The sequence below is a fragment of the Sarcophilus harrisii genome, chromosome 2 (genome assembly GCF_902635505.1).
Source record: "Sarcophilus harrisii chromosome 2, mSarHar1.11, whole genome shotgun sequence".
Taxonomy (NCBI): Eukaryota; Metazoa; Chordata; class Mammalia; order Dasyuromorphia; family Dasyuridae; genus Sarcophilus; species Sarcophilus harrisii.
In genome coordinates this window covers 570,037,712-570,064,567 of record NC_045427.1, presented here as the reverse complement: position 1 = coordinate 570,064,567, position 26,856 = coordinate 570,037,712, and the positions used below count along the sequence as shown (strand labels likewise).

Here is a 26,856-nt window from a genome sequence, read left to right as displayed (position 1 = left end):
AGAAAAAAATAAAATGGTCTTAAAAATAATTGTAGTACAACAGGCCAAAAAATTTAAGAGGCAACTCAAATTTCTGACTTAAGGCATGTTCAACTGAGATGCATCTGTTCATGGTTTTGTATGGATTTTGTACATATCTGTATTAGGTTTAGACTCTGTGAGCAAGGACTGTTTCACTTCTGACTTTGTATCCTGAGCTCCTAAAACATAATTACCATACACAATAAATGCGTTTGATTAAAAAGCTTTTGCTACCAAGAAACATAAAAATGTGTATATGTCATTCCACAAGAAAACACAAGCTTGGTAGGAACGGGGATTGTTTCAAAACATTTTTGTCCACATCTCACTAGTACTTGGCTAGCACAGAGTCTAGCACATTGATTAATAAGAGGTTGTTAACTTCTCTTTCAAGCAAAGCAAGAGTTGGGTCTTTCTACAGAAAAAAGAAGGGGAAGTGGTATGGTAAGGACTTGAGAGAAGGAAAAGTTTCAAATAGTCACTTCCAAGAGTAAGATAAGGGAGCCAATCAAAGCCAATCCCCCAAACTTAAAAATAGTTCAATATCATAGCAAGAATCCAGTTGAGACAGATAACAAAACTTGTGTGAGGGAGGGTAGTAGCAGAGAAGGCTGGAGGTGGAGAAACCCAGGGTTAATATATAAAATAAGTGTGTATATCAATGACAATCTACCAAACTAAAAAATAAAATCATGCAAAATTACCATATGGACATGTATACATATATCGTATTTAACATATACTTTAACATATTTAACATGTATTGGTCTACCTGCCACTTGGGGGAGAGGGTGAAGGGAAGGAGGGGAAAAATTGGAACAAAAGATTTTGCAACGGTCAATGCTGAAAAATTACCCATGCATATATCTTGTAAATAAAAGGCTATAAAAAAAAAAGAAACCATAAAAAAAAAATAAAGGAAGAAAAAGAAAATTATATGATCATTTTAATATATATTTAAAATAGCAAGTTGTACATAATAGATTTGTAATTCCCTGTGTAATCATCTCTTTCATTATATTATATTATGAAAATGCTTGCTTTATACTATAAATTAAAAATAAAATAAATGTGGAAAAACAAACATTTATGATGGGAAAAAAAAAGAAAATGGTGAGACCTAAGATATAATTACCTTTGCTGGTGGCTAAGTTGAACAAAACATTTATTGCAGTAGACAGGACTGAGAAATTAAGAGGCCATTGTATTAGATATGATATTCAGGTATATATTGAGTCCCCAAATTTAGAGGAAGACTATGAATCAGATTACAAATCATTTGAGAACGAATTACATGAAAGCCAATGGATAATATCAGGAAAGACTGGAAACAAACAATATTACTAGGTATACTGGACCTCAAAACATTGGAAAACAATGCAGTTATAAAAGGCAGTGGCTCAAAGTGACAAGTAGTCTGTTGATTTCCCCTTTCTGTTCCAATGTATCTATCAATTTGAGAGAATGCTCAACCAGAACTAGAGATGGCAAGTAGAGATGTTAAGCCTCCTGGAAAAAGTCAGACTTTTTTTTGTATATCCTCATTCCCTAATCTTCAAAAAATAGTAATACTTCATTAAACTTGTATTCCACTCATTTGGATTCAAGATCATTTGATCTAGACTGAAAAAGTCTAACACTGCTGTACCAAAAAAAAAAAAAAAAAAAAAAAAAAAAAAAAAAAGTTTTGCTACAGAGATAAGGAACATAAAGAAGACTACAAAGTAGCAGAATAAACTTTTTGGTAGTCACTAAATTATACTCCTTTCTAACTTGTTACTTGGTTTTCCAAAGGTTATTCCAGCTAGAATGAGGGTCTAGCAGATCCTACTTCACTGAAAATTTTTAGCATTCTAAAAAAACATTTGAGTTTAGAGACTTCTTAAAGGACCCAAACAACTTAGATAGGAATACCATTGCCACAGTTGTTGGCAATAACTCATTAAATTGTCAATTAAGGCATCAAAAAGTTTTGATCTATATAGAACACCAATGAAATCATTGATCTTTGAAGTTTATATGAAATATATGATAACTGAACAGAATCTTTCTTTCTAAAACCTTTAATTCTAAAATTTCCCATTTTGATCCTAACTTATCCATTCTCCTTCTGTTGTCTTCCTAAACCTCTCTATTCTTTATCCTTATCATAATGACCCTATTCTCTCTACAGTATTAATCTTGAAGTTTACCACTTCAAACAAATATTATCTTCTACCCCTGAATTCTTTGCTCCTATGACTTTTCATCATTCACCATACCTATCCTTAACCCTGGAATAATCATGTTACTGAATGCTCCTGGAGGAAGTTCTACAATATGTACTAGAAATTCATGTTATCTAATTTCCACAGGACTATTTCTATTCCATGGAAATCCTTTTATTCTTTCTTGATTCTACTCTACTTCAGAAAATGGTTCTTTCAAACCTATTCCTCTTCTTTAACTTTTCTATTCTTTAAGAGGAATTAATCTTCTGTCACCACTAATGGCTCTCAGAACTTCTCTCCTACTTTAATGAGAGAATCAAAGCTAGCCTGCTTTACATCTCCCCTGCTGAATTCTCTGAGATAGAGGTAGCTCTTTGGTCAAGGTCAGTCCTCTACTTGTGTTCCTGGTAACTATGTTCCCCAAGAGCCTATCTTGGCCCTTGGTTTTCTGACTCCCAAATCTCAAAGTTTACACTTCCAACTTCCTAATGGATGTCACAAAGGCACGTCAAAATTCAGCATGTCTACAATAGGAATCCATCATATTATATCTAAATCCATTCCTTCTCCAAATTTTCCTATTTCTGGTATCAACCTATCTTTACAATCTTACTAGACATTACTCCCTTTCTACACAGCCACACCAGCCTTCTCTATGTTCTTTACATAGAATATTCTATCTTTTAACACCCAGAATGCCCTTCCTCCTTGTCATAGAATTCTTTTCTTCCCTCAAAGCACAGCTCAAGCATCATGAAGTCTTCTTTCCAGAGCTTTCTAGAGGCACCTGCCAAACTATCATTTAACTACTCTCTCTCTACATGTGTATATATGTATATGTATACACACACACACACACATGTATTCTCAGATAAAGAAGAGAATACTTGTTCTCTCTCTCTCTCCCATGGTAGAAATGAAAGCTCCTCAAGACCCAAGTTCTTCTTACTGTTTATATATTTATATTCTTGACACCTAATAGAGCTTGCAAAGCTATAGGTCCTAATGAATGATTATTGATTAACTGATTGAAAGGCTACTATCATCTTTCCAGTTATTTTAGTTTACAATCCGAGTCACCCTTCATTCTTTTCTTTTCACTGTCCCAATTCAATTAGTTACCAAGTGTTCACTTTTCTCAAATCTACCAACTCCACTCCCACCCAAATTCAGGCACTTATCACCTTCTCACCTGGACTATTGGCAAAGCTTTCTAATTGGTCTCCTTGCTTGTAGTCTCCAATAGTCATGAATTAGTTTCCCAAAATCATCATCCTAAAGCAATTTTAATTATGTCCTTCCCATGCTCAAAAGTATTCTGAGATCTTCACTGTCTATAGAAATACAAATTCTTCAGCCTGGCACTTAAAGTTCTCTCATGCTTGAAATGTTCTCCCTTTGGGGCAGCAAGATGGCACAGTGGATAAAGCACCAACCTTGAATTCAGGAGGACCAGAGTTCAAATCTGGCCTCAGACACTTAAAATTTCCTAGTTATATGACCCTGGGCAAATCAGTTAACCCCAAGTGCCTAAGTTAAAAAAAAAAAAAAAAAGTACTCCCTTCTCATATCAATTGATTTTGTAGCATATGACAAGCTTGGATACATGGACGATATGTATCTAATCTGATAGGGCATCTGTCTTACTTTATTTCAAAGAATGTTCTACTAAAATTTGGTATTGTACAATGTTGAAATGTTTATCTATAGCAAGAAAAGTAATGGGAGGCAGAGAATAAACAAAAAAGGACAATCTGTAATAAATCTCAGCTTCCCCTGACTCTCAGAAGTCAAAGCTCCAAACAATGGCTTTTAGTGGTATGGTATTTTAGAAGTCAAATATCATCACAACAAAATTAGTCATCATTAAAAAATTTCAATCCCCTGCCAAAGATTCATTTATTTTAAGTAGTATAAGTTACAGTAGGATTTATATAAAACAAAAGAAATCTGTATCCTCTCTAATGTCCATTTTTTAAGAAAACCTGAGAACCAGCCTAATGTAACAGACTAGGCATTACAATTGGAATCTGGTAGATCGGGGTTCAAATTTTATCTCATGAGTTTACCAGCTACGTGATATTAAAGAAGTAATTTAATGTCTCTCTCCTCAGTTTCTTCATCTGTAAAATGAGAGGAAGGGACTCTTCAGGTTCCGTCTGGCTTACAGACTATTAGTTTGATGGCAGAGTTGTTTTCCTGCTTTCTTTGTCTTCTCAGAGTTTTAACTCAGTGCTGAAATATAGTGAGCACTTTATAAATACTTGACTTGTCTTCTAGATACACACCTTCTAGAACTTACTAACATGCCTTTGTGAAAACCCACTAGGGCTTTGTCAAGGAAAAGCTGGCTCTGTTCTTGGTAAGTGGAGAGTCCTGAGGGGTGGGTGTCCAGTTTCGGCAAGGCAAACAAAAGGGCCCTGTGGCCAGGGAAGGGCCAGGTCCCAGCTTTCCAAGGGGTGATAACTGAGCCTAGCTACTTCAAGGGTATTAACAATGCATGAGCTCTCAGTTCACCTCCATCACAGCAAACCTAGAAAAGGCCTCTCCTTTGTCCACTCTGCCAGGGAACAGGGGCCAAAGAAGAGCTCCGTTAAACAGCAATGGATGCTGGATCCCCAAGAAGGTGCAATGGGCACACCCCTCAGAGGGTTGCAGAGCAGTGGTTGCACTCAATAGGGTATAGAGCAATGGAGGCACCCTTGAGGGGATGCAAAGCAGTAAACACACCCTCAGTGGGTTGCACAGCAGTGGCTGCATTCACTAGGGTGCGGAGCCGTGGGAGCAGGCTTGAGGGGTGCAGAGCAGTAAGCACACCCTCAGTGGGTTGCACAGCAGTGGCTGCATTCACTAGGTGCGGAGCACGCTTGAGGGGCACAGAGCAGTGGGGGCACCCTTGGGGGGGTGCAGAACAGCAGGTGCACCCCTGAGAGTTGCACAGCAGTGGCTGCATTCACTAGGTGCGGAGCCGTGGGAGCAGGTTTGAGGGGCGCAGAGCAGTGGGGGCACCCTTGCGGGGGTGCAGAACAGCAGGTGCACCCCTGAGAGTTGCACAGCAGTGGCTGCATTCACTAGGTGCGGAGCCGTGGGAGCAGGCTTGAGGGGCGCAGAGCAGTGGGGGCACCCTGGCGGGGGTGCGGAGCCGTGGGGGGCAGAGCAGCGGCGGCACTCAGGGCGCGGAGCAGGGGGGCCACCCCTAAGCGGGGCGCCGAAATCAGGGAGAGGAAAGGACAGATGCCTACAATTCCATCTAGCTCGAATATAGGTTCTAGGCTCCCGGGGGCAGGGGCTGGCTAGCTTCGGATTTTGGCAGAAAGCCCCAGGACATACCCCCGAGGGGACCCACGGGAGAAAAGGGGCTGATGATGCCTCAGAAAGCTGCGGGAGCGCAGAAGACGGGAGACGGCGGGGCCGAGGCGGGCGCGGAGAGGAGGTAGCTGACAGGCCAGGCCCCGCTCCCGGCCCCCTCCCCACCGGCTCCGGGCAGGGAGGGGCGGCGCGGGGCCCCCTCACCTTCCGGGAACTCGGGCACGGCCAGGTCCCGCTCCCAGCCGTCCACCTTCTGCAAGTACTGGTACACCAGGGCGTCTTTCTCCTGCGCGGTGACGGCGTCGAGCAGCGCGTACTCCAGCGAGGTCTGGGCCGGCAGCAGGGCCGAGAGGCGCGCGCCCGGGGCCGCCATGTTCTCCGCCGCTCTCCGCTGCGCGAGCCGGATCCCTTCCCCGGGACCGGAGGGGGGGGCAGGGAGGAGGAGGAAGGGGGAGGGAATGGGAGGAAGTCTTGTCAGCCCTTCGCTTTCAGTGCGGCACATTCACCTCTCCCTCCACGGCGGGACTGACCTCTAGCCTGCGTTTTGTTATGTTTAGAGTCTTAAGCACCAAAGTCTTAATTATTTTAAAAAATCACTTTACACGAAATTGTCGGACACACACACACGGACACCCCTTTCCCTTACTTAGGTCATTTCACTGCCACCGAACGTAATTATTCGCAACGGCAGATTCGTAGGCAAAAAGGCCCGGGAAATACAATCCCGAAAAGCCTATCTAGGTCGATGATTTCTCTCAGACCCATGAGGTTTAAAAGGAAGTACGTATTTAAATCAAAGTCGTGGAACTCAAGCAACCACATTTCCCTTGCGCTCACTTTGAAGCCCCCCCTCCTCCCCGTATCGGTTTAGGACTGGCCGATTCGACACGGCCGGAGGAGCGGGAAAATGTTCCCGCCTCCGAAGAAGCTCAAAGTTACGAAAAATCGAGGTGTAAATAGAACGGACGAGGCCGCGTTCTGAATTAGAGGTGGGGGGAAAATCGCAAAAGCGGAAGGGGAGAATCGTCTTTGCCTCCGCGCGGTGTGGAAAGTACCGGAGCGAACGAAAGGTTAGTGAGGAGCCCGCGGGAAAGCCGAGCGGGGGGGAGGCGGGCGGGGGAGAGGATGCAGCTGCATCTCTGCGGGGTCGGGGGCGGGCGCTGGAGGCACAGGTGTGGGTGCCGCTGGGCTTTCTGCCCGCACAATCCCTAAGGGCCGGGCTCTTGGACCGATAAAGGACTGAGCGCTGGCTCACTCCTGGGGGGCTCTTGTCTCACCTCCCTTAGTGCCAGGCCCTGCACCCTGGGCGCCCAGCGGGCCCCTGGTCTCTTTCCCATTCAGGACCCAAGCCGTGCCAGGGGAGGGTGCCCCGAAGCGCCCCAGCACACCAAGAGTTAGGGACATGTCCCCGCACCTTCAGACCCCCGTCCTTTTCTTTGTGCAGTGGGAGATGCCGGATCGTTCCCGGAAGCCGCGTCCTTTGGGTGCCTGCTGCTTTGCATGATAGTGATGCGATTTCGTGCTGCCACAAGGAATCCTTCGTCACCCACATCCTAACGCGAAAAAGATAGGGTCGTTTCCTTTTTGGAACAGCTCTTGCACCAGTTAACTAGGAGAAAAAAACAACCAAGCTTTGTGTTAAGTATTTTAGACCTATATTCACTTGGTACAATAGGGACGTCCCTATTACAACACTATTTGTATGTTGAAATAGTGAATTTTGGCATAATTTAATGCCTAGGAATTTTGAAATACTCTTAAGCGCTTGAATTTGGAAATAGTTCTAATTTATTACATTTAGGACTATGTTTTTCTTATTTACAACAACTCTGGTTAACGATCAGAATGAACCAGCAACCACAAATAATTGGTCATTATATATGTGAAACCTTTAAAATTTTATTGTGGCATAAATTTTCCTGCAGTTTTTTTTTTTTTTTTTTTGAAGCAGAAAACTACTGCAGTTTTTCTTTGAAGCAGTTTCTTTTCTGAAGCTAACACACTAATCATTTTTAAAACTTGAAGCTTTTAAAGTGAATTTAATTTTTGTCCTTTTCTTTAAAAAAAAAAAAGACAAAAATTGCAAATGCAGTAATTTTGTATCAAAATTTGAACTCCCGTTTCATCCAAGTTTGGTCTTGTTTTGATGACACTACTGCTTTATCATGTCAGAAGAAAACTTATTGGAAGAAGATATCTGGGAATATAAATCCATAAGAAAACCAAAATTGGGGAACTCAGATGTTTCTAATTCTGTTCAAAAAGCAACAAATGGTAACTGCAAATTAAAAGGATGTGAAAGTAAAGTCAAAAGAGCTGTGAAAGTTAAGGGAAAACCTAAAAATGATGAATTGTATTTAGGAGAAAGAGGTTCTCAGACACTTGTGTCTGAACCTAATCTAAATAGTGCCAGTAATATTCAGCAGTCCCTGGGTAAAGTAACTACAAAAGCAAAAGTTGGAAAGACAAATAAAAAATTAACCCCAACAAAACAGCATCCAGTTTACAGTGGATACTGTCCTAGCTGCCAAATGCCTTTTTCCTTACTGCTGGGTCAGACACCTCGGTGGCATGTTTCTGAATGTTTGGATGCTCAACAATCCTCAACAAGAGGTAAGCTTTTACAGTGAAGGAAAATGATTTGTAAACGACCAAAATGATGAGATGTGCTAAATATACATTAATTAACGAAAATTAAATGAGCTTTTTGGGACTCCAGGATGGATATGAACGATACTATAAATGGATTATAGTGAAGAAGGAAGATGAGACCCAGGAATATTTTTTTTTCCTTGAGATTTGTTAAAGATACAGTTTAAAAGATTTAATAAAGGTAAATAAAGTGATTTCTTCTCCTGTGAAGAAAGGTATAAACAGGAATAATTTTGTAAGGAAGCTTTTAAAGGTTTTTTTTTTTTTTTTAATTCCTCACATCTACCATATAATTTCATAAAAACATTTAAAGTGTAAGTATTTTGGCTTTGAAATCAGTAAATGTGCATGGTGTATACACCATGATAAAATATGTAGAAGGAAAATTCTAATAAGATTTCAGATGCAGAGGCAACAAAACATTACCAATTTCACTGTCAAATTATTAACTCTCATACTTATGTGAACTTGAGCAAGTAATTATTTTTTAACAGACTCTAGTCTATGAACAGTTTAAATAATTGGTAAGGTTATTTCAGTATCATTGTTTTCATTTGTAATCCAATGTATTTTATTTTATGCATTTAAAAATATTCTGGTCAGTAGATTTTACCAGTCTACCCAAGGGATACATGGGCCAAAAAAGTCTGAACCTAAATAAGATGTAAGGTAACAGATAGTATCTACATAGCACTAAAAATTTTGCAATTTGTTTTACATACATTATATTTCATATGATCTTCCTGATAAAACCTTAGAGGTTAATTAATTTACTTAAAGGCATGTAACCTGTAATCAGCAGACCTGCTTGTGAATTTAATAATTTAGGTACAACATGAGTCCCATATTTAAATAATCATTCTTTGATTCAGAAGACACTTTAGAATCTTACAAGATCTTGTTATTGCCAATTGTCATTATTGCTGGACCATAATCTAATTGTTTATAGTAAACATCTGCATCAGCTATTTACATGCCTTTTTTTTTTCCACTCAAAGAAGCAGGATAAAAAATTAACAAAAACTTCTAAAACCTTTGATATTTTAACTTACCAATTGCTTTATTTCTAAGAAGTCTGAATTTATCATGATATAGAAAAGTCTTAATATAAGGAAGTCTTAGGAGCAGCTAGGTGGATAGAATTAAGAGGTACCGGATTCAAATTTGGCCCCAGAAACAACTTGACACTAGCTCTGTGACCTGGGGCAAGTTACTTACCTGATTATAATAATTTTGGGATATGCCAGAATATTTTACAAGTATTTTTGACTGTCTGCTTTCATAAATCTATTATTATATCTAGAATGTGAAGACCTAAATGTTAACAGTTAAATTTTATTCTAAACTTATTCCTCATTTCTAATTTAGTTCTATATGTAGACAGAGATTTATACAGGATAATTTCTGGACACAGCTGAATGTTATGTTGTAGAGCAATATCCCAAATTATTGTTGTCTTAAACTTTGTTTAAACTAATTAAAACACTAGGGCTGTTAGGCTGTATTCTTAGAGCTTTTGGTCTGTAAATTAAAAACTGGCAATTTCTTAAACTTTATTTTATATTCTGCAGTTCTAGAAGACAGTTATACTTGTTCACTTTCTTCTTTGCTTCCTGTTCAACAGCTTAATAGTGATATTAATGAGAATTTAGCTAGCATCTGTTTGTTGTTTTCCTTGGAGGATTTTTTTTTTTTTTTTGGCCCGAATTTGTGATTGCAGCAATCTGGAGAACTCTCAAATGTGGAAATTCCTTCCACAAATACAAATTGGAAACTCAATGTAATTTACTGTTTTCTAGAATTGCTTTGGACACAGGAGACTAGTGACTTTTTTTTTTGTCATGATTTAGTTATTATTTATTTTAGAAAGGACTTGAAAAAAGATCTTCTGACTATATTCTCGTCCTCTATTCATTATTTCATGCTGCTGCTTCTTGAAGGAATATAAAGTGAAAGAAACATTATATTTTTGAAGAATCTTTATAGCTAGAATTTCTAGGAGAAGAAAATCATTAAATTTCACAATGTTCTCTTTTACAAGAAGAATGAATTGTTGCCTATATTTTAAAATCACATCTTGCCAAAGCTTGAATTTACTGTCTTTTTTTGTTTAGAATTCTGGAGTCTGTCTTTTCTAATTAGAGTTGAATAGCACAAATGGAAAGATTCCTGTTGTTTTGACTATGGAAATTGGATGCAATCAATAAGTATTTTTAAGGCCCTACTATGTGCCAGGGAACTGTGATAGATAATAGGAATACAAGAGATCATACTGGAACTAGCTCTTGGGAATTGTTAGTAAATTATCATTGTGAACATTGATACATTAGAAATTGGGAACAGCAAAAAATCAGGCATTGATTGATTGTTTTGTGGATTTTCTGGACTTAAGTGATGAAGAAAATATTAATACTGCAAATTACACTTGTGTGTCTTGTGTGCTTTTTGGGATATTTTTTGAGAACTGGTAAACATTTATTAGCACACCAATGATACAAGTTAAGAGAATAGGACGAGCCCAACACCCTCCCCCCCAATTTAATGAGGGAAACAATACTTATAGACACACAATTATAAAATGAGTAAGTACATTATATGTATAAAGTTTTTCATGTATACATACATAGAAAAGTTAGAGAGAGAGGGCACTGATATTCTTATTGGAAGGGGGAGAGGAAGGAGGAACCCAGAAAGGCTTCCAGCAGAAGATGGTGGAAGTTTCATCTTAAAGGAAGTGCAATTGAAAATCCATTTAGGACTTCATCATCTGTCATATATATTATTGCAACCACTTCTAACTAGTCTTCCTGCTCAAGTCCATCGTGTATGCTGTTGCCAAAATCATTTTACTTAATAAGCACAGATTTGATTTTTTGTGACCTTTCATTAATTTCAGTTTCTTTTTCTTCAAGATAAAATATAAACTCACCTGTTTAACTTTTAAAGCCCTTTACAATTTGCCCCCAACTCATTTTTTTTTCACCATTATTGAATATGACTCTTCCCACTCTCTGGGATCCTGCCAAATTGGCCTTTTCTCACTCATGGTACTTGATTTCTTCACATCAGTATCAGTGTCCTGCATTCCTAAAATACATTATCTCCTTATTTCCCCCAACTTGAGTCCTTTTCTTTCCTTTAAAAAATAGCTCAGGTGTCAATTTCTGCAAGAGGGCTTTCTCCATCTCTTTGCCAATATTAATAACCTCCCATATTATCTTGTATTTAACTACCATGTGTGTATTAACTTTATATTTGGGCTTTAAAAAAAAAAGTACGTATTTTGTATTTGTAACCCCTCATCCTTCACCACCAACACACACACACACCCACACACCACCTCACACACACACACACACACACACACACCACCTCCCAGCACAATGTCTGGCATACTTGTGGAATGAGCAAAAAGCACTCTTGAGCAGAGGTGAGGAGGGAGTGGAGGATGGCCAACGAGAAGATGCAGAGATGGGAAATGATGTGTATCTTATTAATAATTTATGTCTGAAAGTAGGTTTGTAAGATTTAGAGTTATAAGGAAACTTAAAGATCGTCTAGTTGAGCCCTCTTCATTTTACAATTGAGACTGAGACCAAGAGGAGAAAATGACATGCCCAAGGTCACATGCATAGTAACAGAACATCTGGATTTGAATCCAGATTTTCTGACTAAATCTATCACTTGTTTCAATATGCCAATTTATAACTGGCTCTTATAACTGAAAATTTTTTTTACTGGATTTAACATGCAAATATAATCAAATGTTACTCTAACAATCCTAATTTTTTTCTCTCTCAAAAAAAAATTTTTAGAGTGTCCTGATGGTCTTCTTTGTACTTCTACAATTCCTTCTCATTACACGCGCTATGCTCATTTTCTGCTTGCTCAAAGTAGAGCAGGGAATGATTGTTTTAGCTCTCCAACTTCTATGTCAAGCAGCAAGCTCCTTGATTCCAATGATACTAAATCAGGCTTTCTCTGTAGCCTTGAGGAAAGATGGACTCAGTGTCAGAAACAAACAGAGAATGCAAAAAATGTTTCAAATGATCCCTTGTTGATAACATTGAGTCCAAGAAAACTTCAATCTCCAAATGAAACTAATAAAAAGATTTCATTTTCCACAAACATCTCAAAATCCCAACAGACTATGCAGTTCACAGAATTTGTTGATAATGACAAACTTGAGAGCTCTGGTTTGCCTCTTCCTCATGAAGAATTAGAGAGACAGAACAGCTCAGAACATTTGAACCTTCCATTGCCAGAAGCTGATCTCAGCGACTGTGAAATATCCTATTCTCCTCTTCAAAGTGATGAAGAAACTTATGATATAGAGGAGCAGCTAGAGAATTCACAAAAGGAACTATTTATTGCTGAAAACTCTGAAAATTGCAGCATTGAAGATGAGGATGACAGTTGTATCCTGTTTAGAAGACTTTGTCGAACCTTACAGGAGGACTATAAGCCTGACTTCAGGAAAATGAAAAGTGCCATAAACCAGAATAAATATGATGAAGAATTGAATATAGCCCACTCTTTAAATGATTTGTCTAAATCTGTTTCCCAAAATGAGAGGATTAAGGCTTCTGAGACAGCATGTACTAATCATTTCAAATGCTTTTCAGCTTCTTTAGTTGGGGAGCTGAATTCTACTGAATATCAATTCAACAAAGAGGCGTCTGATGAGCCAAAACTGTTGTCATCCCAATCAAGTAGAGGGAATATGTCGTCTGAAGAATCAGATGTTTGCAGTTGGGCTTCTCAACAATTACTTAACAGTGACATGTCAATGTCCTTGGAAAGCAAGGAAGAAAACACTTCTCCTGAGTCAACTCAAAGTGAAATGATAAAAGAATCTAATTCATCCTTTCATGGTAAAAGGAATAATCACATAAATTTCTGCAGGGAAGCATTGGATAGTAACCTAGGTAATAAGGCTTCAGTTTTAGATATGGAAGCTTTTCATAATAAAACAACTGCACATATGTCTACAGAGGTATTACTGCCATGTACTCCCAACTCAAACACAAGACCATCAACTAAAGTATTAAAACAAATGGATATAGGTGTGTTTTTTGGGCTACCACCAAAAGCAAAGGAAGAGAAAACACCAGAGAAAAATTCTTTGAAAAGAACAAAAAAGGCAAGTCCTAATGAAAAACAGTCAGGGCAGAGCAAGAGAAAAAGGGAAGGCTCTCTGGATGATTTGGAACTTGACATACACAACTTAAATAGAACTGAAACCTCTGTGAAATCATCTTGTGAAGGGTCACAAAGAAGAAAAAGATTTAGAAAGTCAGCTATAATAGAAGAAAATACACAATTAAGAGAAACTGATGAGCTCATGAATAAGGGTGAACAATTGACAAATAAAATAGGTAGAGGTGGATCGCAGAAGTGGAGAAAAAGGTTTCAAGATAAAGGTTATTCTGAAGGAGGACTGAAGGAAAAGAAATGTCCCTTCTACAAGAAAATACCAGGTAAATTGACATTGTAACACATTTAAAGTAAATCACAAGCACCTTTCTTGAGCTTCATTGGGTTCTTTGCCTATTTTTTCCGAAATGTATAATGTTATGTGCTTTATATCTCCTGACATTTCCCATCTTTTTGCTACATATTATATATAATATTGCATAGTTTCTTAAATCAGAATATGGTTAAGTTTCTCTGCTTTTTCACATAAAGGGGACGAAAGTATAGGTGATTTAGTAGGAAAATGTCAGATGAATTACATAATTGAAGTAAATAATTTCATGATCCAAATGAAATATAAAGCCAATCATAATAGGTATCAGCTACCCACCCCCATCAAAAAATAATGTCTAATGAAGGCAGCATGATACAATGGAAAGAGCTTTGACAGTGAAGAGATCCTTAATTCCTAACCTAGCTCTAAGTTACTGTGTGACCTTATATGTCACCCTCTCTAGACCTCAGAGTATTTATCCTAAAGTGACAACATTGTACTATATAGCTGCTAAGGTTTTTCCTAGCATTAGATCTTTGTCACTATGCTATTCTATGTTTATATTTTAGTCTTGAGTGTGTATGTATGATTTGTGTACATCATAGAGCCATTTTATTTTAGAACAAAGTTAATATACTTTCATGGTAGAATCAGCCCTAAATTTTCATACTACACATTAATATTGAAGCAATAGGCACATTTTGTGAAGTTATTTGCCTGAGAGTCAATTTTTCAGAGTGTTAATGCTCATTAGATATAAGAACTTAATATTCTTTTGTCAATTATCCTAGAAGCAAAAGATTTTCATAAGTATAAATATTAATATAAGTATTATATTTAAAAATTCACTAGGATCTTAACACTTTGCCTTATTTTATGCAGTTATTTACAAGAAAGCTTTTACAACATACTTTGCATTCTACATAATAGAATTATTTTGCCCAAGAATGTCATCATTTCTTGTATTTTCTACAGTACTTGGGACTTTTGGTAAATCAGGGCAACTGATTAGAAACAGGCTGAAGAACTGAGAGTAAGATATTTTCTACTTGCAATTTTTTTTTTTTTTTGACTTTTAGGAACTACCTTTACTGTTGATGCCTTTCAATATGGAGCAATAGAGGGCTGTACAGCCTATTTCCTCACACATTTTCATTCGGATCATTATGCTGGCTTGTCAAAAAAATTTACATTTCCAGTTTATTGTAGTAAGGTAAGAGGATGAAAAATTATTATCTAAGAGTAACATGAAAGAATTTGTAAAATATCTATAACCATATAAACAACTTGAATGAAGAAATAATTGAACTTTTACACATTCCTGAAAGGAAATGACTAAAAATTTCCTACTTTTTGATCTCTAAACTCTTTAAAGCAGTCACTAATTGTAGTATTAGGCTGTTAGTATAATGATTGGTGCTGGGCTCTGAACCTCTTAATTACCAATTCAATACTTTTGAGCATTTACTTCTTATATCCTCTAAAGAATTTGGATGCAAGTTTGATGAAGAACCTTAATCTCATTAAAATTTTTCTTATAGTTGTAACAAATTCTTCCTATTTTACAGATAACAAGCAATTTGGTAAAGAACAAGCTTTGTGTGCAAGAACAATACCTTCATCCTTTGCCAATGGACACTGTGTGTACAGTAAATGGTATCAAAGTTGTCTTGCTTGATGCTAATCAGTAAGTATGCAAGTTACTTCAAAATAAGCTTATTTTTCAAATGTTAAGAAAAGAGTAATTAATTACTTGACTAGTTTTTAGCATTCACCAATTCGGAAGGTTGCTTTCCTTGTATCCCCAGCCCTTTACACACTATCTTGCACGTGGTTGGCAGTTAATAAATGTTTTTGACTTTACAATATATACCATTTTGCATACTTTTTTATATTTAATCCTGCTAGTAATCCTCCAAGTTTAAATACATGTGTGTAAAGCATGTAAATTTTACATTTTTCAGAAAACGAAAATAGTCCTCCATGAAGTAAAATGACTTGTCTAGATCTTCTAATTCTGTTTCTAGCATCATAAATTTAGAACTAGTCAGAACCTTTTAAAAAACATCTGATCCAGTATTTTCATTTTAAAGATAAAGAAATTTAGGCCTGGAGGTGCTATGTGTCTTATTCAGGAACAAGTAGCAGAGCTGGCATTTGAATGCAAATTCTCTGATTGTAAGCCAAGAGTTCATTTCACTCTCCTGCTACCTCTACTGCAATCATTTTCTTTTTAGGATATCTAAAAGGAGTCCGTTTTTGGCCAAAAATAATGACTTTCCTTCCTTGTGATTTACTTTACTCACCAGCTCCTTGCTTCCCAGAATTTCGAATATTTTCAAATCTCCTGCTGATAATCTTTAAATGTACTTAGAGTTAAATTTTTTTACTCTGCACCATAATTTTGCCTCCTGATTGGTTAATGAAGTATGTTAATTCATTGTTACTGAAATGGGTACATATTTATAATGTCTTGATATTTAGTTGTCCAGGTGCTGTTATGATCCTTTTTTATCTTCCAAATGGGACTGTTACATTGCACACTGGAGACTTCAGAGCAAATCCTTCCATGGAACGCTATTCTCTTCTTGCCAGCCAGAAAGTCCATACACTTTACTTAGACACCACGTAAGAGAGTTTTATATGTGTATTGCTCTTTTTTCCAGTGACAATATAATTCTGTGAGAATACTTTGCTCCTTCATTGAAGAGTGCTCCATTGGTTGTAAAATGTCATTTTTTTTTTTTTTTTTTTTTTGTAACTAAACATAACTAAACATTCCAAAAACATTTGTTTTGGGAAACTATAAGAATATATGAAACTTGTTTAACCTATATCAGATTGCTGGCTATCATTGTAGGTTAGGAGAGAAGAAAGGGAGAAAAACTTTGAACACAAGATTTTGCAAAGGTGAATATTGCAAACTATCTTTGCATATATTTGGAAAAATAAAACACTATTAATTTTTTTTTAAAGAGTATGTGAAACTATTGAAATTCAGACGTTTGAGTACTTGGTAAAGTAAAATTCCCAGGTATATCATTAGTTTGAATGCATAGTAAATGATTTATTGTCCATTGTTTTTTCAGATGTTTTCAGTTGTGTTTGACTCTTTGTGAATCCATTTGTGGTTTTCTTGGCAAAGCTACTGGAATGGTTTGCTATTTCTCCAGCTCATTTTACAGATGAGGAAACTGAGGCAAACAGGATTAAGTGATTTGCCCAGAGTCACACAGCTAGTGTCTGAGGCCAAACTTGAACTCAAGAAGATGAATCTTTCTGACTCCAGGCCACCTAGCTGCCCATGTAGTCCATAGACTATATAAACATAATATTATATTTATCTGGACAAATGGGATGTTGTCTAGATGCTTTGATAACTTGATTAGAATCTAGCCTAATCTAATAAGTTTTTATCTTGATATGGTATGGGTAAGGCACGGTGCTAAGTGCTGGAAATAGAGCATTTGTTAAACACTTACTTTGTGAGAGGATCTGTGCTAAGCACTGAAGTTACAAATATGAGCAAGCAAGATAATTCTTGCCTGTAAAGAGCTTACATTCTAAAGTTGAAATATAACACAAAAAGGTATTGGAAACTGGGGGAAGGGAACATTCATTGTACTGGTGAGGAGCCAGCATGAAGTAGTACATCAGACCAGAGGCCTCTAGCAAAAAAAAAAAAAAAACAAAAAAAAAAAACAAGCGATACAAGGATACAAGAAGAGGAGAATTGCCTGAGAGCAGAAGTGAATGAAAACATTTCATGTCCTTAAGGAATTTAGGCTTAGGAGGTCAAGAGTCAGGTTCATACGTATACCTTTTTTATTTAGTAGAGCTACCATACCTGGCATTGTTGTACTGGCATAAATGTTAGTAAGCTCTATGATATAATAAGGCATCAAAATCATTCTATAATTCATTTACTTTTTTTTTTTATTAAAGTTCATTGATTCTTGAACTATATCCAAAATAATTTGAGTTTTTCATCCAAAAGTAATTAAAAGAAATGAAAAATAAATAGCATTTTCTTTTCAAAGAGTTTCTGAATGGTTAATAGTATATCAGCAAGAAAAAGTATTAAAAGTTTAGAATTTGGCCAGAAATTACCTAGCATTTATACCAGTACCTTTTATATAGTGCTTTATAATGTCTGAATTGAACTAAATTTCTATAGCTGAGTACAAATGGAAAAGCAGCAGGTAATTAAGAAAACTGCAGTGATATTAGTATACTATACAACTGCTTATATGTAGTTTTGGGTGTTCATTTGCTAAAACAGCATACTGCTTAATGACACAGTTATTCTATTAATATATGTATCCCATTTCTATATTTCAGATATTGCAGCCCAGAATATACTTTTCCTTCACAGCAAGAAGTCATCCAGTTTGCTATCAACATTGCCTTTGAGACAGTAACCCTATCCCCACGCACTCTTGTTGTCTGTGGTACTTATTCTATTGGAAAAGAGAAAATATTCCTAGGTATGTGGTAGCATATATCTACATCTATTTGCCTTATTATATAATGGTCTGATTCTTTTTCTGTAGTACTTTTCTCTTTTAAATATCCCCTCCCCAAAATAGTTGCATTTTAAACTTTTTTAGCTAAAGATGAAATTTATATGAAATATATTTGAACTTTAAAATGTTTAGCGTAGTGGACATATTTAAAGATGCATGTTTTGTCATTCTTAATATTATTAAATATTTAGCTTCTTTGAGAACACTCATACTCCATTAGCATTTAATTTTTCTGAAAGATATGAAAAGTCTTCATATTTCTTAAGATGATTATTATTTAACTCTTTTCCTCCATATTAGAGAATTAAAACTAAGTTAGTTAATGAAGTTACAACTTTTTTTGTTTCTTCAATCATTTTTGCAGTCGGTAGAATCTTTTGATAATTATTGTATTACTTTTAGTATTTTGTAAAATGAATTCTTTATCTGTTAGTCCTTCTAAAATGCCCAAGGTATAATTTTTAGTTAATAAAATTGAGGGGTGAAATAATTAGATGACTTTTTAAAATTCAAGGTCATTCAGGCTAACAGGAATTATGAAGAGACAGGTTTGAGGTACGGAAAAACTTCTTTAAGAATTAAGTTATTTAGAAATAAAACAGGATACCTTCAAGATAATAAACATTTTCCCCTCATTGGAAGTCTTTAGGAAAAGTTTGAATAACTATTATTAGTCATTAATATTAAAGAGGAACTTCTTATTCAAGTATGAATTGAACTAGGAGTCTCTGTGCCTCCTTCTAACTCTTAGGTTTTATGTTATCTGCATTCTTAATCACATTTCATCCCTTTAACAAAGTCTTTTTTGCCTTTCCAACGATTTACTTCATGTAATTTATCTAACAAGTTTCTTTAGTTTTTTTCCCTGAGGTGATGTTAAAAAAATTATGCATTTCTGAGTTTTTAAAAATTGTTTTAATTTCAAGTTAGTTATTCTAATCAAATAATATAATTTCATTATTTCTCATCTTCCCTTTTTTTTATAGCAATTGCCGATGTTTTGGGTTCCAAAGTAAGCATGTCCCAGGAAAAGTACAAAACACTACAGTGCTTAGAGCTTCAAGAAGTTAATTCTCTCATTACTACAGACTGGAGTAGTGCATTAGTACACCTTCTTCCCATGATGCAAATTAATTTTAAGGTAATTCTTCAAATATATACCTGTTATGTACTAATATATCTTGAGAGCTTTTCACATGCCAAACTTTATTCATATCTAGTGTTTTGATATTTAAGATCAAAGAGCAAATGAAATTCATATATATTTTTTAAAGACCTAATCAAAACAAGATAAAATAGATTTTGACTTTTTAATTATCCTAGGCCAAAGTAATAGGTTTTCAAAAGGAATTTTAGGAAGCGGTTTTTATGGTGGTTACAGTAAGTACCATATTAATACTTATCATGATATATGCTACTATATTTATAGCACTGTCATTTTATCATGAAAAGGAAGTAAATATTTTTGTTGTGTCTTTGGAAGAGGAAAATAATGCTTTTTGACCTAGTTATTCAATTTTTCTGTTACTGTGGATGGTAACACTTTTATAGCTGATTTTCATTAATCTAAACAAAAATTTCAATGCATTAACAAATAATGTTTAAGCCAAATTTATAAACATATTTTTGAAATCTTGGGCGCATTAATCAAAGTTACCTTCAAAAAGACATAACCCTTTTTCTATTTAATCTAATTTTAGGAATGACCTGTTGGTTTTGAGAAGTATTTTGTTCTATGGGTCATATCTTGAAAGTGATACTTCTTAAAAGTTCCATTCCAGGTTGGCTTCCATGATATATTAACTCCAGGTTCTCATTATCTTATTTTTTAAATGTCTTTTAGAGAACTTTTTAAAAAATATTTAAAAAATAAATAAATAAAAAAATATTAAAAAAAATTTTTTTCTAATGATATCCTTCACATAGTAGAACTTTTACTTGTAACAAAGAAATAGTTATGTGAAGCATATTGACACATTGATCATGCCTGACAAATACATAGCTGCTTCTGCATTTGTAATTCACTGTCTTTCTGAGAAAAAGGTGATACATGTCATTTATTAAATTTCTGGGATCAAAGTTAATCACTGTATTAGACTTGAGATCTAATTTTTTTTAAAGTATTGCTTTAATTTATTTATTGAATCTGATTTATTCTTTGATCTATTTAGTATTGTTATTATGTTACTTAGTCTGCATTTAAATTTTAATCTTTTCTTCATAGTTCCCATATTCACCGGTATTTACTGGGCATTGTCTACAAATAGTTTTATGTGTAGCCTTTTGCATTTACCTATGCATTCTTCATGGCATACTACATGATTAGTTTTTGTTGTTATATATCACTTCTGGCAAGTTCATTAGATTTGGATGACACTTTCTGCCATTTGACATGGATGATGTTTGGCCTGAAGATGTAAAAATTAGAGATGATATGATAACTGTCTCCCAGTATTTAAAGGGCTTTTGTATAGAGGGTAGATTTGAGCTGTTCTGCTTCCCCTACAGGGCAGAATTATAAGCATGAGTTGGTAGCTTTAAAAAGGCAAATTTAGGCTTGATTTAAGGGGAAACGACTTAATAGATCATCTTATCCCAGAGTGAAATAATGGATTCCCTCTCACTTAATTTCTTCAAGGAAAAGACTACATGGCCACTCATCAGGCATGTAAGATGTAGGGGAGAATGTCTTGTTCAGGTATGGATTGGATTTAGTGACCTCTTATATCACTTCCAATTTAGTAATTTTATGATGACTCTACAAAACAATAATGAAAAGGCATATCATACCTTTTCATGATAATTACTACATTTTATCCAGTTTGTTCCATTGCATTAAAAATGGTGGTATTTTTAAAAAGGCAAACTTGTATCTAGAGGGTAAGCATATCTTTTAAACAGTGCAAATACCTTCTGTGCATGTTATCTAGGTCAAACCTCTTGAAATTCAAATATATATTCTGTGGTTTACCACTACCTCTTGACTATAAGCCTAGTGATAAATGAATGTGGTAAAATATTAACTTGTATTTTTACACAAGTCTTTGGAAACTGAGAAATATGCCTACTGACATGTGCCAAACCATTTTATAACAGATTATAGAAGATAAAACAGCAACCTAAGAGAGTATCAGCAACCTATTTGTCAGCTTCCTCCTCTATATAAAATGTTATGAGCATAAATCTGTACATGCATCAAGAGTTTGATGAGGGAATAGTAGCAGGAAACAGGTAGACATAATAGACCACACCTTTTTGTCATCCTTTTTCAGTCATGTCTGACTTCTTTTGACTCTATTTGAAGTTTTCTTGGCAAAGATACTAGAGTGGTTGGCCATTTCCTTCTTCAACTCATTTTATAGATGGAGAAGCTGAGGCAAACAAGGTTAAGTGACTCACCCAGAGTCATCTAGTAAAGTATCTGAGACTAGATTTCAATTCAGGAAGATGTCTTCCTGACTCCAAGCTCATCATGATATCCACTGTACCATTTAACTGCCCTGATCCCTTTCTTTACCATTTTACAGTAGACTAAAAAATGAGATGATGCAAAATCATACTATATGTATCATTTATTGACTATTCTCCAAGAGCATTTGATTAGTTAGGACAAAATACTAGCATAGAAATTATTTTTCAACAAAGTGTCTGTCTTAAATATATCAAAAGTATGTAGGATTCCTTGAAAGATTTAATAAGGAAGATAACCTTTTTTGATCATCTGATCATTGATACAAGGCATAAAACAAAGATAAATGCTAAATACAGTATTCTTACCCTGTTGGAGTGGAGATCTAATCATTTTCCATGTATAGTATGGCTTCTTTTAATTTATGAAGTTTTCCAATGTTTCTAGATATTCTGCTTTTAAGCCCCAGAACATCACTAAGCCTCATGAATGAGACCTTTAATCATTCATGAGTTTTCCCTAACCATCCATCTAGGAAAAAACAAACAAATGGATGAAAAATGCCTCAACAGAATAGGTTGTGCAGATAGATAGAAAATCTTTAGAAATTGTGTTTGTGTATGTATCTTAGACAGGCACTGTGACCAGATGACCTAAGGTGAGTCCAGAATTAAGCAAGAGAGAGAGCAGGCTGGATTATCTTGGAGAAATTATAAAATTTCTCCACAACCCCAAACTGCTTCCTGAAACAGAGGCCCATCTTTTTAGTGCCAGTATTCTAGTGTTGGCGTATTATTGTAATACTTCATACTCTAAACAGTTAAAAATGAGAATTACCGAAGGGGTGTTAGAGACACACGTGACCTCTGAGTGAATTTTCTGGTGAATTTTTTAGTAGCAGCAAGCAGTAGTAGACTGGTTAAATGGCTAAGGTGATAGATGACCTTTGGTCTATGGACTCTGGAATTTGATGACTTATAGTAGGAAGTGCTATAAAACAATGCAGAAATAAATGCTGAAAATGCACATATAGGTATAAAAAGATATACTGGTGTGTGTGTATGTATGTATGTATGTGTGTACACTGGCATTCATATATCCATAAACTAAGATATGGAATCAGAACCACAGGATTTTAGAATCAAAAGGGGCTTCAGTGGTCACCTGGTCCAACCCATAACTAGAAAAGGGCCTCTCCTACTACACATGTGATAAAAGCAGTAATTTAGTCTTTTTTTGAAGACCTCTAGAGAGAGAAAATCTATAGCTTGTATAGGCATAAACCAAAATGCCAGATTGTCCCCTTCCTTCCTCTTCCAAAACCTCTAGTAGCTCCTTATTACTTCCAAAATCAAATGTCTAGCATTTCCTTTACAACTTGACTTCTTCCTGCCTTTCCAATTTTCTACGACTTCTTTCCATATGTACTATGCCCTTCTTTTCCCTTCTCTCTTCATCTCCCATTTTTCTTAATTTTTTTTTCTGGCTTTTTTTCCATTTTCTCCCTCTCTTTTTGCCTCTTGAAATCCTTGGTTTCCTTTAAAACTTAGATTAAATACTATGTCATATGTGGGAGATTTTCCTTTTTTGCTTTGTTCATTTTTATTTTCTGAAACTGAGTTAAGATCTCATTTTATTTTCTATTAATTTGGATATGTATATTTTTGAGTATGCTCGATCTCTTTTAAATGTATGTTTATCATTATTATGTGTATGAAATTCTGATAATTCTTTTGTCTTTTCTTTTGTGATTTATTCTTACTCATTTTTTTTCATTATGTAATTTTTTTACATTTGCCTAATGTGCATTGTCTCTTACGCCTTTAGGCCTACCCAGATCCCATTAGGCTCTCCTTTCCTAAAATTGTTCTATATCAACACTCGGGCCTTGTTATTAATCATGCTTCATGCCCCTAAAAACTACTAGATTTTCCTTGAGTGAAACTCTTCAATGTTATGTTGTCTCCTCCAGTTAGAATATGGGCTCTTTCAAAGCAATTTTCTTTTTATTCCTACTACAAAGGCATGACACTTGGTAAATAGATTGATCCTTATTGTCTTTATCTGGTCCTTAGGTATTGAACTAGATGAACAATAAGGATTTTTCTAACTCTAAATATGTTCTCTGAATTTATTTGTAATATCTTTCCATCTTTTCAAGTCTATTCTCAGACTTAAATGTTTAGATTCAGCTAAATAAATAGCAAAGAATATTTTGGTACATTGTTAGAAGCATTACTTAATTGTTGCTACTTGACATTTAATGTGTGAAAAAATGAAAATTTCCTATTGATTTATTGTTTTAATATAGTATAACTTTTAAATTTTTATAATAATTTCATATTTCATCAACTTATACCATTGGTCATTATGTTGTTTTTATTTGACAGGGTTTGCAGAACCATTTGAACAAATATGGTGGGAAATATGAAAACATTTTGGCTTTCCGACCTACAGGGTGGACACATTCTGAGAAGTTTGGCTCTTTAGCAGATATTGTTCCCCAAACCAAAGGAAATATTTCAATATATGGTATAAGTGTTTAAACTCCCATTTTTCATATCCATGCTGATTTTACAATTTACCAGAGGTTGAAAACAAGATTTATTAAAAATTAATACATTAATTGCTAGTATTTCAAGGTTTTTTCTGTTCAATACGAGTATACTATATAAACTATAATCTCTGGTAATCAAAAAAAATGCCTGGTAAATTTTATAAAATTACTTGATGATGTGAAGGAATCTCTTATCTACTGTAGAATTAAATATTAGAAATAATACTTCAATCCTGATTTTTGCCACTGATAGTATACTTTAAGGGAAATGTAAAAACTCTTAATGGGCAATCATATAGTCCAGAAGTTGGGCAGATGTGTTGGGGGATGGGGGGTAGAGGAGGTGGGGCAGGGAGGGTTATGAAAAGCAGGAAAGTGTCAATAACAGACCTTTGTCATTAGGGTTATTTTTAGTCTTAATTTCCCAGTTTTTGTTTTTGTTTTTACCTCCAAAGTAATTCTTCAGTAAAAAGTAAGCTTAAGCAAAAGTTTCTTTTGTATATCAATGGGCTCATTTGAGAGGGGCCCTGTTGGCTTCTAAGAACTTAATTTCTAATTTTAGACTCCAGTTTTCCAAAGTGATTACACTCCTCTACACAATCATTGGCCTGCTAGTAATAGGAAAGAGCAGCTTTCTATTTGTCTCTTTTTTCTTCTTCTTTTAACTGGCAAAAATCAAGATTTTTCAAGCCCTCTTCTTGTCTTCCATAGTTTGTCTCAAAAACTTAGAATCTATAGACCAAAAATAGAATTCTGAAGAAAAAGCTATCCAATGAGTATCTTAGAATGAGAAAAAAGGACCCAGTTAAGAAAATCCAAATAAAAGTGACTATCATGTATACTTATAGCAAAGATATACATTAGTTCTAGTTTGCTAGTAAATTTATCTTTTTTACCTATAATGGGAAATATAAATCATTAAGGTTGGCAAAAGATTTTGACATTTTTAAAAAGTTTCTTTCATGCAAAATTTATTTGTGGTTATTGTGACTTTAATAAAGCAACAACCATTTTCTTTTTTGTATTGCAGGAATTCCTTACAGTGAACACAGCAGTTATCTGGAAATGAAACGCTTTGTCCAGTGGCTAAAGCCACAAAAAATCATACCTACAGTAAATGTTGGTTCCTGGAAATTCAGGAATACAATGGAGAAGTATTTTAATGAATGGAAGCATGAAGCTGGCTATTGATTAAAAGACTGAAAAATGAGCTTAAATTATTCAACCCCACATGTGTATTTTTTTTTTCCTTTTAGCATCTAAGTTGCCTCCCCTATGAATATACATGCACTTTATTTAAAAAGCACATAAATAGCCATAATTTTTTGATATGAGGCTTATTTTCTCATAATTTACATTTGCAATAAAATATACAGTATGCTGACTGGCTGCCACTGAATCTTCAATGAGAATGAAAATGATTTTCCACTCTAAAGCTTTCTTAAATTCTGTTGCCTGTAGCCTGTGAGAAAACAGCAAGAGCAGACTATTGTCCATTTTTCAAGTACCTTCTCTTTTTTTTTGTAACTCTTCCTTAGGATTCTGTCTGACTTGTATAGATGAATGCATAATTGTCTTCATTTCCAAATAACTTCCTGGGAGTGATTTAGGCCATATATGACAAAAATGAGGTACAACAAAATGTACACCAGGCTGAAAGTATTATGAATTAGTTATTACATGTAGTACTGAATGTTATGATAAAATTCATTCCATTTTTTACAAGATGGAACTTTTATAGCATTTTATATATTTTTAAAATAAATAAAATGAGCTAAGGTGTTTGTTGTTCTTGGGGGAGGGGCCTTTGGTGATTAAAATTGGTGATTTTCTTTTTTGCTTTATGAAAATAGTTTTTAGACTAGGCTTTTTCTACATTCACACAATAAAAAGTAAAAATATGGAATAGTATTAGTCTAACAAAATTTTGAATTCTTCCATGTTTTATATAATGTCTGCTTGTGGTAGTTGAATATCCCCTTATATGTATAAGATTATAGTTTTACTATTTAGAATGTTGTCATTTTGAGTGCTCATCTTCCTTACTCTGAGGAATGTAAGTGAATCAGTATTACTTGCTATCAAATATATACATACATGTGCATATTTATTCATTGCTTTATTGATGAGGGATCTTCATGTATTAGAAGTTCTCCTTTCCTTATAGGATCTGAATTAGAATTTCATATATAGGATCTTAAAAAAAAAAAAGAAAGAAAAAAAATCCAAAGAACTGTCAACACCTCAGAGAGGCCTTTGATTCCTCACTTGAAAGAACAACTTAATGTCATTCTGACACTCTGTAGATAATTGGCATGAATCCTGAAAGTTAATTATTCTTTGATTTTTTTTTTTTTTTTTTTAAGAAATGCTGAATCTCCCCATGTTGTATAGACCTGAACCCTCTATTCAGCATAGGTGTTTTGACCTACTTCCCTAACAACCTGGCCTTATATTTCCTTCTCTAAGTGATTTAGTGTCTCTTTACCCTTCAGCTCGGTGTGAACATATGATCTAGGTAGTCCACTGCAGTTCAGAACTGCCCCAGCCTACACCTCTCTCGTACCTGGAATTATATATCACAATATCCGAATGCCTTGATCTTTGCTTTTACCTCTAAAAAACCAACTAAAAACATTTCCATTTTTTTTTTTTTCTTCAGTTGCTTCATAGATAAGTGTCCATCTGGGCCACAATGACTA

At 35.3% G+C, this 26,856-nt stretch overlaps 2 protein-coding genes across 3 annotated transcripts in view; one reads left to right on the top strand and one right to left on the bottom strand.

Moving 5' to 3' along the window:
- Positions 1-6,120, bottom strand: part of NHLRC2 (NHL repeat containing 2) — a 63,259-nt gene extending 57,139 nt beyond the window's left edge. Inside the window, exon 1 of the mRNA XM_031955875.1 lies at positions 5,745-6,120. Within this exon, the coding sequence (XP_031811735.1) occupies positions 5,745-6,042 (298 nt within the window). The 5' untranslated portion in view covers positions 6,043-6,120. The remainder of the gene's footprint in view (positions 1-5,744) is intronic.
- Positions 6,121-6,159: 39 nt separating this feature from the next.
- On the top strand, positions 6,160-25,925 carry DCLRE1A (DNA cross-link repair 1A). 2 transcript variants are annotated; one of them, XM_023495782.2, is made up of 10 exons: positions 6,160-6,610; positions 6,985-8,153; positions 12,008-13,672; positions 14,742-14,875; positions 15,231-15,349; positions 16,147-16,290; positions 18,004-18,149; positions 19,175-19,329; positions 23,988-24,129; positions 25,185-25,925. In XM_023495782.2, exons 2-10 carry the CDS (start codon positions 7,706-7,708, stop codon positions 25,343-25,345), a joined length of 3,114 nt encoding a protein of 1,037 aa, XP_023351550.1. In that variant the 5' UTR covers positions 6,160-6,610; positions 6,985-7,705; the 3' UTR covers positions 25,346-25,925. The 2 variants fall into 2 exon arrangements, with proteins under 2 accessions (XP_023351550.1, XP_031811734.1); XM_031955874.1 differs by lacking the exon at positions 16,147-16,290 and having other exon boundaries at positions 25,185-25,384.
- Positions 25,926-26,856: the final 931 nt, after the last annotated feature.